Source organism: Erithacus rubecula (genome assembly GCF_903797595.1).
Source record: "Erithacus rubecula genome assembly, chromosome: 1".
NCBI lineage: Eukaryota > Metazoa > Chordata > Aves > Passeriformes > Muscicapidae > Erithacus > Erithacus rubecula.
This window is the reverse complement of record NC_136658.1, coordinates 32447831-32461285: the sequence shown is the minus strand read 5'-3', so window position 1 is coordinate 32461285 and position 13455 is coordinate 32447831. Positions and strand designations below refer to the sequence as shown.

At 37.3% G+C, this 13455-nt stretch overlaps 1 protein-coding gene across 12 annotated transcripts in view; it reads right to left on the bottom strand.

Annotated features, from left to right (window-relative positions):
* Positions 1 to 13455, bottom strand: part of DLG2 (discs large MAGUK scaffold protein 2) — a 966889-nt gene that overhangs the window by 253059 nt on the left and 700375 nt on the right. For all 12 annotated transcript variants that reach the window (XM_079303594.1, XM_079303596.1, XM_079303599.1 and 9 more), the window contains 2 exons: positions 10873 to 11017; positions 7536 to 7677 (listed from right to left, as the gene is read on the bottom strand). In XM_079303594.1, coding sequence (XP_079159720.1) covers positions 7536 to 7677; positions 10873 to 11017 — 287 coding nt within the window. The remainder of the gene's footprint in view (positions 1 to 7535; positions 7678 to 10872; positions 11018 to 13455) is intronic.

The window sequence follows — 13455 nt, the reverse complement described above, 5'->3', positions numbered from 1 at the left end:
ACCTCATGTGTCACTCTTTGGTTCAGTAGCCTTAAATCCCCTCTCTACTGCTGCCCTACTCCACTGCTTCTTCATGTTTCTTCACCTATTTTTATGTTATGTCCTGTCTTGTCCTGAATTCTCTTTCCAAATCCAAGTTTTCTTACCCGATTAAATACCAGTCTTCCCTTCTTGGGATTTCCATTCTCACATACCAGTGACAAGTTCTCTCTCATTTTTATGCCCATTCTCACCCTTATCCCTTGCTAAACACGCTTCCCCTATTCCTCCAGTCTCTTCAATATTAAAATATGACAGGACTGGGCATTCCGAGCACAGAACAGAATCCCTCCTGACTATGTTCCTGTTTCAGAAAGGGATGGAAGAAATAAGTAGACAGGAAAACCAGCTTTGGCCATTTAATGCTGTGCTCAATCATGCAGGCTTTTTAAAATAATCTAATCAGCATGACAAAATTGTGGGAAGCTTTGATATGCTGCAGTATGAGTACAGAATCTGAAAGAGCTCTACTGCAAAAAACATATCAAATACGTTTTTGAGGATAAATGAACTGCAGTTTTCCCAAAGATTTGCATTTGTTGGCTTTTACACAGCTTTTCATAAATGCATTAGAAGTACTGTTTGGATTCAGTTTCATCAGCTTCAATAACACCACTCTGAACCTATATATGGAATATGATGGTATTTAAAATATAATAGCAATTTCTAACATGGAATAGAACTAAGGCATGTAATTCTCCCTCTATTCTTTAAATCATCATACTGGTATGGTTAAAAATAAATGCAATTTAATTTAATAATAATGGTGGTTAATTAAAATGACTTTAGTAACAATAGATATATTTTAAACTAAATTTTAAAGAAAAAAAATCATAAAACCTTTGCTATCCCTAGATAAAAAAATAGGCAAAAGCTAAGCATGAAAATGTTAATCTGAACATCTAATCTGCCAAATTTACAAGTTATTCAGTAAGAGTAATAAATAAAAGGCATTATCAGTCTTCCCATACCACTACATATAGTTTATGGTCTTTAAGGTAGAGGTAGCATGCCAGGTTTGGGTTAGGGCATGGTGAAAGATTGGTGTGAGCTCACAATTACATTAACAGTCGGCTTCTCTGTATCTCTTACTCATCACACGTATAGTAGCATCTAAATGCCGTGTAAAATTAATTTGGAAGTTCCACCTAAGCAGTCAAAGACCTGCTCTATGAAACATGAGTGTAAACTCTGTTCCCACACAAAGACTGACAGGAAATACTGCTGACCCTTCCCAGCAAATGGACACTTTTGAAACATGCAGAGTATCTTGTGACCTAAGTCAACTCTAAAGATCCCAAAGGAGCAGTTTTCAGGACTCATTGTTAAAAGCTGCAGTTCTTTTATCCTATTGTTTTTCTTCCTAAAACCATCACCAGAAAACTGTAAATGATCATTTTATAACACACAAACTGAAATATGTGTTGCAATGGTATAATACTAGAAGGTCAAATCTGTGTGTCAACAGAAACTTGAAAGTGTTTCCATAAAACATTGCCAATTTAACTAGCAGGTTTAGATATGTAAACAAGAAATAGCTGAGGAATATTATTTTCAATACAGGAAAAAAAATCTCCTAAGACTTAAACTTAAGGGTTCTCTTTGCTCTCCCTCCAATTGCCAGCACCTCTTCCCCATCCAGAAAACGCTATTTTGCAGAAAGGCAAGTAAAAAAATCAAACGTGCTTTACACAGCAAAAGAGATAACTCAGCTTTTTCATCCATGAATCTTTAACATCTAGCCAGAGTTAAATGTTAAAGTGAATTTTTATCAGCTGAAGCACAGAAGTTTGATGTTACCATTATATGAAGCTAAAAAGGAAGTAAAAACTTAAGATGGTAGTTCTTTATTTTTATGGAACTTTTCCTAAAAGCTGCAAGATTTTTAGGCTATAATTTTAATATTTCTGAAAATAGGAAGGCAGAAATATACTAAAGAGAAAATTGCTATATTAGTAACACATGTTCTACAAAATGACAAAACCAAAAAATATCTTTTTTTTCTTATTACTACCATATAAAATTTGGTTGGAATGCGTATCTATAGGTCATCTGATCCAATCTTGTGCTTAAATTGGGACTATTGACAACACTACATTTTACCTAGCCAATTCCTAAAAATCTCAAAGGGTGGATATTTCACATCCCTCATAGCAAGCACTACTCCAACACTATTCTATTCATCTCATGTCTTAATTTCTTCTCAAATCAAAATCTTTTGGCATTGGTACTACTCTACTCAGAAGAGTTTGGTTTCATCATTTTTGCAACTGAGTTTATACTCAGTTTATTGGGTGCTCTTAGACTGCCCCTTAATGTCCTCTTCACAGCACTAAACAAGCCCCAGCTTCCTCAACACTCCTCCAATCTCCATGTGATTTAGGGCTCTCAGAATATGTTGGACCCTTTCCACAACCCCCCTGAAGTCCAACAATGGGAACTGGTCAGAGGCTTTTAGAAAAGAACGTATTTTTTCTGCTGGCCATGCTGCTCCAAAGAAAGCCTGGTATGCTGATTACCTGACTAGTAGTGAGAGTGCACATCTGGGTCCATGTTCAGCTTGGTGTCTGCAGTAACATCCAGGTCATTTTTGGTGAAGCTGCTATTCAGATGTTCATGGCCTGCACAAGTGCAGCTCTTCCACCTGTGATGCAGACTTCTTACTGACTTTTATGAGGTTTCTGCTAGGCAAGTTCTCAAGTATATCAAGAGCCCTTTAGAATACAGCTCTGCCATTTGTCATGTTAACCACTCCCTCTCAGTTTATTACCCTCTTGAAATTTGCTGAGGGTGCACTGTGTGTCATGATCTAGGTCATTGATGAAGATTTTCACTGACGCCCTAAGTATCCTGAGCTCCTCTGCTCATCACTGACCACTTGACACATGCCAAGTCATGATTATCATCACCCTTTGAGCCTACTGGTTAAGTCAGTTCCCAGCTCAGTGCCTTCTTTTAGTCTACCCTCTCAACTTTCAAAGTGTGCTGTAGGAGACTGGCTCAAAAGCCTTACCAACACCACTGAGTGCAAATGAGCATAGCCATTTGCTAGAAGGCTAACTAGCAAGATAATACAGCACACAATCCAGGAGAAACCCAAAAGGCTACTCACAAGGTTTCCAAACCATTCCAAACCACATTTTCTTTCTGATTAGCTGTACATGTTCATCCAACACTTCCTCGTGTTTGGCTGAGAGGCTGTTGGAAGAGTTTTAAAGGGTGCTCCCTGTGTTACAGCTTTTCCTGCCCACAGATGAGGTGTGAGAAACACCTTTGCAGCCACTCCCCATGACAACTAGGGGAGAGAAGGAATTACCACGTGCCCCACAGCAGATCCCAGATGCACATTAGTGGGAGTTATGACATGGGTCAGGTATGGCTTTGGAGTCAGCTGTGTTTTCCATCAGCAAAGAGCCATTCCTGCTCAAGGCAGCACCTGTGCTGTGGCACTGCTTGGAGAAGGGCAGCCACTCCTCTCCCCTCATCCAAGCAGTTAGAAATTTCATCAGGAAAGTCGACCAGTCTGGACAGGCACACAGACTGCTTTTAGTCAATCTATGCTGACTATTCCAATGACCTTCTGGGCCCTTAAGTGCCTGGCAAATTTGTTGTGGAGTAGTTCAGCTTTTTCTATATTATCTGTTACTACATCTACTTCTCTCCCATTCATCACCTTTTTCCTTCCTCAAATTTTACCTTCATTTTTTAAAGTAGCACACATCTGCAGAATCACTTTTGTTCTTTTTTGTGACCCTTGAGGTAAGTCTTAGCTCAAATCAAACAGCTTTCTGATTTTGTCACTAAGCAGACAAGCCGTGCTGGTCTGTATCTTGCATTTTAGGTCATCAGGAAGCTCTTCACTCAGCCATGAAGGCCTTCTGCTGAGTCCCTCTCCTTTCTGCTCAACAAGATGAGTTACCAGTAAGTTTTATTTAGAAACCATCCATCTTTCATGGGCCCTTCTGTGGCAGCATGCCAAGAGATTTTGCTAAGCAGCTCTCCAAAAAGGCTGAAGTCTGCTCTTCTGAAATCTTAACAATCATAACTTGCTGACTATCTTTGCAGACTTCCTTTGAATCGAGAACTAAGCCAACTCATGGTCACTCTGATCCCACCTGTTATTTATCACCACCTTAGCCACAAATCCTGTTCCTCCCCTCTAGTATCAGGGACTGGTCAGGAACACAATCAATGAATCCCCTGCACTGCCTGCACAACAATTTAATCTTACTAGGAACTAAAACAAGCAGCGTTTTACTTGCCATCTGTAGTGATAGAATTGATATATAGTTTTGATCTGCTTTTGATCCCACATTCTACTAACCTGAACTTGTGTTATTTTATTTAATTTAAAAGGTGATAATTGCTGAAAAAAATACAGGAAGCCAACGTCATTCTAAATTAATTTTAAAAAAATCCAGAAAAAACAAGAAATAAAAAATGCCCATCACCGTCAGTATTTTGTACCAGCAGTACACACAGTTTAAAAAAAAATTCAGTAATTAAGAGACAACATTCAGCTTCATTAAAACTTATGGCTGAAGATGATTGTTACTTTTCTATCCCTTGTGCACAGATTAGGCTATTTTTTAATACAGACTGAACTGGCACAGATTCAATATCAGACACCAAAAAATACAATTTTTCATCAATTGAAACACTTATTTTTGTTAGGAAAAATAAATGTATTCAGGTAAAAAAAAAAACAAAACCCTTAGAACTGGAACAAACAAACAAAAAAACACAAGACCAGCAGGAGGAAGTGGGCAAATTGAGTTGAATGTTCAATCATTTAAGCTGTACTGATAGATTCATTATCACAAGCAAGTTAAAGGAAAGCTTGTCATCTGCCTCACTCAAATCACTTGTACAGAGAATCCCAAAACTGCAAAAGCCTTTTTTAGTGGAGAAGTTACTGTTCCAAATATTTTTAGCTGGCACAAATGAAAATCTGCCAAAAGTGTTGCAAGACTGCATGGGTAATAAATTTCCTTATGTGAGCACAATGTAAATTAGCCTTGTAAACCTATTACAGCAAGAACCAGGTAGTTTTAATGGATAGCACTGCAGTAGCTGGCAAACATCTTAATTATAAAACATTATGTGAGAAAACCTAATTGTAAATGCTGCAATCAAGGCGTCTACAGGTTTCACTGAAGTTATCAATATGATAATTGAATTCCCAAAAGATTCTCTGAATTGGTCAGCAACAAAGACTTCCCAAATATCTTCTTACTCTAATGGCAGATTCGTCAGCAAATCCTATGGCATTGAACAGAAAGAGGGCATTCACTATTCTGAGTTTATAGGTGTGAAAATGACTCTGAGAATTAACTAATTAATTCATTTCAGTAGTCCCACTTGAATCAACAGGGAGTAATTAGACACGAGGCCATTAAAAAAAAAAAAATCTCAGCAGCATTTAAGGGTTAAATGGTTTGGTTTTTAAGGTCAGAGCTTCTTAGTCATTGTAGTCAGAGAAGAAAACTGGTCTTTAGTTCTTGCTTGGGTGACTTCAGATTTATGTGCATGTCCAGTGAGGAAAGATATCCAAGAAGAGTAATTTGTCTTATGACTATGTTCATTTTCTCTTTGTGCTTTTCTTTCCTGATGTAGCACATTGACTATTATCACTAGTAAAATGAAGGTCATAATAGCCTCCTCCTTTTCAATATGTCAGAGTTAACACTTGCTCTGAAATATGAGATTTCCATCTGATTTGTGCTGTGGCATTCAGAGCTGCTCCTGTCACTTGACACCTTTATTTCTGCCAGTGCCACACGCCTGTCACAGAAGGTCATGCTCCTAGAGTCAGCAGCTCCTGCTGATAGTGCCAATGCCACAAGAAGACTCTGTATACCAGACCTTCATTAGGCAACATTAATTTGGAAATCCAGACAGGAAAAAGAACACAGGAGCAGAATATTTCACAGAATATACAGAGCTTCTCTGGGCATTCATTTTTTCCCCTCCAAATCATACAAGATGGACATTGGTGTGAATACCTCAGACAAGAAACACACTGCCACTATTCAATTTTTTCTCTTAGGAGCTAAACCAGCACAACTAGCTTGTTTAAAAACATTCTAAAAATATCAGCGTAGGAATGCATCTTTCTTCCTAAAAAAAAAGGTCAAAAGGACATCCTAATTAATTTTAATACATATCCTGCATGGTTCTTTGCAGGCTTTCTACTGAATATCTGCTAAACTATTGGGCTAAGAGTGTCACTGCCTTCTGCTCTATGACTATTTTTTCTTTTTTTTCCCTTTTTTTTTTCAGAAGTAACTAGAAAATTAAAATCAGCTACATTAATACAAAGAAAAAGGACTAACAATACTTCTTTGTCACCTTACAAACCTTCTAACTGTTTAAATAGTCTTTTCATTGCCAGGAGAGCTTATCTCCTTTTTTAGAATTAATCCCTTCACTTTCTGTGACTTTGTGATGTCTTTAGCTATTATTTACTTTTAAGGCTGCAATTTGTTTGCTGTTTTTTAAACTTTTCTAACTCTTTCTCAGAAACAGCGGTGCTGACATCTCATTATAAAAGAAGACAATTCAGCCCTACAAGCTTATGGACAAAGCTTCATCACTGCAACCCAGATATTTTAGTATTGGTGTTCTCCCTATACATGGGTGTTTGAGAAATTATGAGAACATTATTAGATAAGGTAAAAACATTTCTGCAAATTTAATTAAACTGATGTTTTAACAATTAATTAAAAATGCAACTTTTTGGAACCATTCAGAGAAAATCCATCCTAATTGAATGTCTCATAAATTGAAGGCAATCAATTTCAGCTTTGCATTCTCAATCAAAACAGAAGAAACTCTTCTAACCAAGACAGGGAAGAAAGGTGTGGTTTCCCCATATATATGTCCTGATTAAACACTGTATCATGATTACTTACTCTGAATCTGTCTGAGCCAACAAGTTAAGCTGCTTGAGATAGTAATCACATGCAAGAAGAAAAATGGAATGCAAATTAGTGGGTTATGAAGCTGATGAATACGTAAGTGGATGAGATTCTTTGACTTGTAAGACACAGCAAGTCAGGTTAGAGGATCAGAACAGCCCCCTCTTAGCACCAAAAAAATATAAAATTCTAATTTTCCGTGGCATTAGACATTGTAATGAGGGCTCGTTTTCCAAATGGAACAACTTCTGTCTTCTAGGTGAATGGTAGTTCACTTCAAACAAAAAGATAAATACACATTGTCTTATCAGTGACATTCAATGTTCATCTAAAATAAAGCATAAATGAACCCTCCCAGCATTTTCCAATGTGTCTCTTCTACCTTGAAATTAACTACACAGACACAGTTCTGCTGCTGCACTTCCATATAGCAGCCACAATTCTTTAGAGATTATTAAAAAAAAAAGATTGAACAGAAAGGTACAGTATGCTGTATTCTATTTGAGATGCACTGAATGCTTTACTTATGTCCTTTATAATTGCATGAAAGGCAGCAAATAAAGAGAAGCATCTGACCTGGTGTAGTCGTCCTCCACAAGCATGTGCTTTGGAATGGGTGAGTATCTTCCTGGTGAGATAGGGGCCAGGGATGCCTTGTACTCTAAAGTGCCATTGTTTCCAGAAGAGAGTATATGATTTTCAATTGGTGGAGAATAAGCTGATGGTAAAAATGAACATTTCTAGTCAGCAACTTTCATGTTTCAGTAGATGTAGATAGAACATAATTTTTTTGCTTAAAGTACCAAGAACATGTTCAATGTTGTAAACACGATCAAAACAAACAAGCCTAGCTTGAGAGAGCTTAAAATATAACAAGAAAGAATTAACAGCTGGACTTTTCCTGATAATAATAATAATAATAATAATAATAATAATAATAATAATAATAATAGTACTAATGCTGGCTTATTTGCAGGGATTCACTCCTTAGAGGATCTTTACTTCCTGAAGAGGGAGCCTGAATAGGTCTCCTGTCTGGGAGACAGGAAACACTTTTTCCACTTAACTTGCACAAGGAAATGTAATTAGGAAGGAATGAGATTAAAAGCACTCTTTTTGGCCCCAGTGTGCAGTAATGGAAGTAATACAGTAAGAACTCAATGAAGAATAAGAGTAGGAATTTTATGCAAGAATTATGTATAAATTCAAAGCTGTGATCTACTCAAGGTGCCCAAATCCCCAATATAATTGATATTTCACTATCAACATAGATGGTATTTAGATCATGGCAAATCTGTATTCTTACAATAGAAAATGGAGGCAAATCTCTTACACATTAATGATTAATGATGAAAGTTACAGTACTGTCTAGTCTGTTTATATATTGGGTTTGCAGATTTTGTTGTTTGTGTGCTTTTTGCTATTCTGAACTTATCTGGGACATTTATGACTGGAGAGATGTAGCAATAGTTGTATTCTATCTCTAGTTAATTTAATTAGAAAAAGAAATGATAAATACAAAAAGCAACGTTACATGCTTCTGCAGTGAGCTGTGATTAATTTTATCATGAGAAGACGACAGCCAAACTTTCTAGTATTAGTTTCAGTCTTTTTTTTTTTTTTTCAGATGCTGAGAACAGAATGCTTCAAAGCAAAATCTCTCTACAGGGAAAGGCTATTATGCATTCTGAAATACTCTGAACATGTAGGTATAATGAAAGGTTCCCTGAGGATAAATGAATCTGTATGCACCAACAGCTTGGGAAGGGCTACTGCAAATCTTTTCAACCTTTACTCTCCCACTGGAATTGTTTCTGTCTTCTCATATGCTGCTGATCTATAATCTGACATAATAAACCACACTGGTTTAAAACTGCAAAATCATTATTTTTAAAATATTATAAAGCTGGAGATTGGATAGGGACACTTAGCACTTTTACTTCCTGGGCTTTCCTAAGATCCAGACCAGGCTGCTACTGAACAACATGACTGCCATCTGTCATAACATTTGCTAACTAGACAGGCATCCCCAGCACGGCTGAGCATACCACTGACATGCATGTTACATATCTTCCCTTCTGTTTGCATGGAGCAGACTGAATAAGGGGGAATTTGGGATATTTAGCCCTTCCTCAACTTTGTCAGTCCACAACAGGAACACTGCAAAAATGCAGAAAAATTTAAATCCTTAACATTTACTGGACTCAGTAAATTTCCCCACCCTCAGTTTGCCTTAAATGCCCACAGAATTAATAACAGGAAATCAAGATGGGTATGGATCAACTGCTGGAGCTCTTGTCAAAAATTATATTTCCATCCAGCTGTTAGATGGTGCAGCTGGTCCCCGTTGGTAGTTAAACTCAAGGCAGACAGTCTTTTAATGAACAACTAATGAAGAAAGGGAGTTTTCAGTAACGAGCTCTTGAGACTAATGGGCACCAGTAGTTGAAATTTCAACCAGCAGTTGAAATGTTAAGATGGCTGTGAATGACAAGGGAATGGAAATGCCTGCATATGGACACCAGGAAGACTGGCAGAGGGGGCATAAGAAAGGGATGTATTTATAAAGCTGTATTCATCAGTAAGTCAACAATACTCACTATAATTACAAGCAACAAGCCTACACCCAAACTAAAACAAATATTCAAGCCATTAAGAAATGGTGATGGGAGATAAAGACTAGGCTGGTGCCTAGGACACTCAGATAAGGAGACAGCAGAGATGTGAATAAATCCTAAAGACATGCAGAGTAGGGACAGATGGCAGAGACAGAAGATTCTTACTGCCTTTGTTTCCTTAAGAGTACAAAAAGCACTCCAGCAAGGAGGTTGTCAATATAAAATCTCTATATATATGATAAGGACTCCACAGCCAGCCACCAATATGGTCACCACAGGGAGTCCTGGGGATGCACCTGGATGCTCATCTTTCTACCTGAGTGCTGAATGTGAGCCTAGGTGCTTTTGAGTGCATGGACACAACAGCCTGATTGAAATCACTTTGTTTGAAAATGAGGTCATCTTCCCTTCCTATGGGATACTTCACTGATTTTCACCATATTATTAAAAACAATTTCCTACAACAGAGTGTGCATTGAATGCAAGGACAAATAAGAGATTGGTCCTCTGCAAAAAAAAAACAGCCAGGTGAATATATCTAAAGTTAATGGACAGGCTGAGAATAAAGCAAAGTGGACCAATGATTTATGAATTCTTCACTATAAGAGTAATGAAGCACTGGAACAGAGAAGCCATGGATATGCCATCTCTGGAAGTGCTGAAGGCCAGGCTGGATGGGGCTCTGAGCAACCTGGTCTGGTGGAAGGTGTCCCTGCCAATGGCAGGGGGACTTTACCTAGATGGTCTCTAAGGTGCCTTTCAACCCAAACCTTTCTGTGTCTTCATGAATTGGCTATCTACAGAAAACAGGCAGAGTTTTGTAAGTGGAGCAGTGATTTTTACATTCCAGTAAAATATTTTATTCAAATATATTTGCCTCAGGCTTCTGCTAAGTTTGTACAACATGGTTTGCTGCTTGTTCCAATTTTTCAGTGGACAGAGGACTCCAGGCTACAAATCCAATCCTATTTCAAAATGCATTTGCATATACTTATTGCTGTAATCTTCACAAGAGTTTCAGTTCAGTCTGATCACCTGGACAATGGCTAATTGGAACCAGCACAGCCATATATCCCTACATTGCTACTTTTTCTAGAAAAATACTTTAGAAGAGTTCAATTATTTGCAATATTTCTTGAGTGTATCCTACTTAGGTGGCAATAAACATTTCATTTTTGTAGCCTTCCAAGCAGTTTCATAAACTTTAATGGGGTACTTTGAACACGCTATGAAAAAATATAATCATCTGACAACAAGAAATATCTCTTGCAAAGTAAGTTGCAGAAGTAACTTACAGTGAGTAATATCTGGTGGGCCATATGGATCTGTCATGTAAATGGTGGTGGGTTTTCCAACTTTCAGATACACTACATCTGATGTGTTCTTCAGTATTGCTACTGCCTCTTCATGGGTAACTTCTTCTAAACTGTAGTTATTTACCTTCAAGGAGAAATCAGAAAGGTGAGTTGAAATGCCGAAATAGATACAAAAATGACACATCCTTACAGTTGTCAAAATGTTTTGAACATTGCTGTAAATAAAGAACACTAAAGATCATAGAAGCAATACTACTGCAGGGTAGGAAAGAGTTCTGCTAGCACTATAATCACCAATAAAAAATTGTATTTAATACCAAATTAGTAGCACCACATCAGTTACAGAAACTGTCTACATTATTTGACCTAACAAAATAAACTTCTGAATTAATCTCTTAGCCTCCATAGCTGGGACCTCAGAAATAGTCAACACACCCAAATCCTTCCATCACTGATACAACATTGACCATTGAAATAAGGAGAGGTAAAAAATGGCATATAGAATACTTGTGAGGTGCAGGAATAGGAAAAGGTATTTTTTCATTGTGAAAGTTTGTATCTTTTCTCAAAGCATGGGAAAAAGACATTGAAAAACCAAGATAATGGAGTGCAAGTTCAATGCTTTTTTTAGAAAAGAAAAACACTTAGGCAAGGATAAGAGTATAAGACTACAGATAAAATAGGAAAGGAAACAGTGGCAGTAAGCATTGCCTATTTATGCTTTACTCCCAGAGAAAGAAAATCAAAAGAAAGTATCAGAAGTGGTTTATTGTAGAGGCATATAACATTTATTGACATATAAATCCACTGTATTCACAGAATGTCAACAATAGGTTGTCCTCCTATAAACAGAACAGTGAATGTTCCCTGCTACAGAATCTATCAACCTCCTGAATGGAGAAATTATAAGATAGGGGGAAAAAGAACAGGGGTGCAGATCAAGGTTTCAGGCACGTGGCATAAGACAAGAAAAACACCAGAATCACAGATCACCTTGAGCTGGAAGGGACCCATGAGGACCACTGAGTCCAACTCGCTGCTCCTGGCAGCACTGCCTGCAACTGAACCGTGTGACCACCAGCACTGTCCAGCTGCTCCTGGAGCTCTGCAGGCTTGGTGCTGTGACCACCTCCCTGGGGAGCCTGCTCCACTGACCTACATTTCACAGTGAATCTTGCACATGGAACATTCTACTGTCATTTAAATTGCCGTCCTCCACTTCCACAGTTACTGCAAGGATTCCTTTGGAAGATTATGCAAGATGGAAGCAGAATTCCCTCCACTCTATAGCCTAACATATCAGTAAACAGCATAAAAAATATACCCTTTCCTGGGACTTTAGTATCAACAAATTATCAGAAACCTGAATGTGGCAATAAGCAACAGCCAAAGGGTTTGGCTGCTGGAAAGAAATCCAGTTATTACAAAATCATCAAGAAAAACTGATTGCTGTTGAACAGTATTGCTGAATGTAAGGATTCTATCTAAACTTTTTTCCTTGTATAATTCTCAGACTTGGTTTTTAGGGTTATTAAAAGAGACAATGGCAGGTATATTATGGTAATTTGACATGAAGAGCAGTGATAGAGCCTAATACTCAGAAGGGAGCTGCTGACAGGATATGCTGTATTTTGACAGGTCTTATATTTAAATAAAAATCTTACACTTAACTTCTATAAATTTCTATATCTTTCTTTGTTACAAAAAGCAATAACTTACATATACCTTTAATAAATAAATGTCTTAAATTAATAGGCTGGCAGGAAGAAGAAGTGACTGAAATGATGCCTTTCTTGTTTATGTATTTCAAAACTTGCCAGACACTTCAGATTCACACATTTTAGAAAGATGACCACAAGGTTATCCTTTACCTCTTCTCCTTTCCCACGCTGTCTGTATATTGTATCTACCTTCTTGTGTTTCATCCTAACTTTTTTTGAAGTAGAGAAAAATCTCACATAACCTCACCCACTATAAAGCTGCTGTAAAAAAAGACACAAAATGAAATATCTTAGAACTTTCTGGATTTAGATGTTTTGGTCTTTTTAGAAGGGAATAAAAAAAAATTATGACAAATCGACTTGCTGCAACTTTTTTTTTTTTTTCAAAAAGTGTTGTCTTTGGTTTTTGTTAGGGTTTTTTTTGGTAAATCTAGCTGATAAAAATCCATCACACAAGATACTTGGATGCCACAGTTGTGCAGTAAAGAAGACAAAAAGCCATTTTAGAAACAGAAAGTAAAGTATACATAGAAAACATATTTGATATGGCAGGTTCTGCATCTTCTCTCTGACAATAACATGGGACAGGTGTTTAATCTACACTGTACAAGCTACTGAAACCTGGTAGTTAAGGAGTTCAATCAATTCTAAACTAAGATTTGATGTCTATGCAGTTCATAGACATTATGTTTACCTTTATACACTTAAAGAACCTAGAGTTCATGGCAAAGTTGATGTAAAATAATTTTATCCTGGACTGCTCAGTTCTCAGTAAACAAAGAAATAAAGACTCAACGTGCATCAAGAGAAAACAAACAAACAAACAAACTTGTGGATTCAT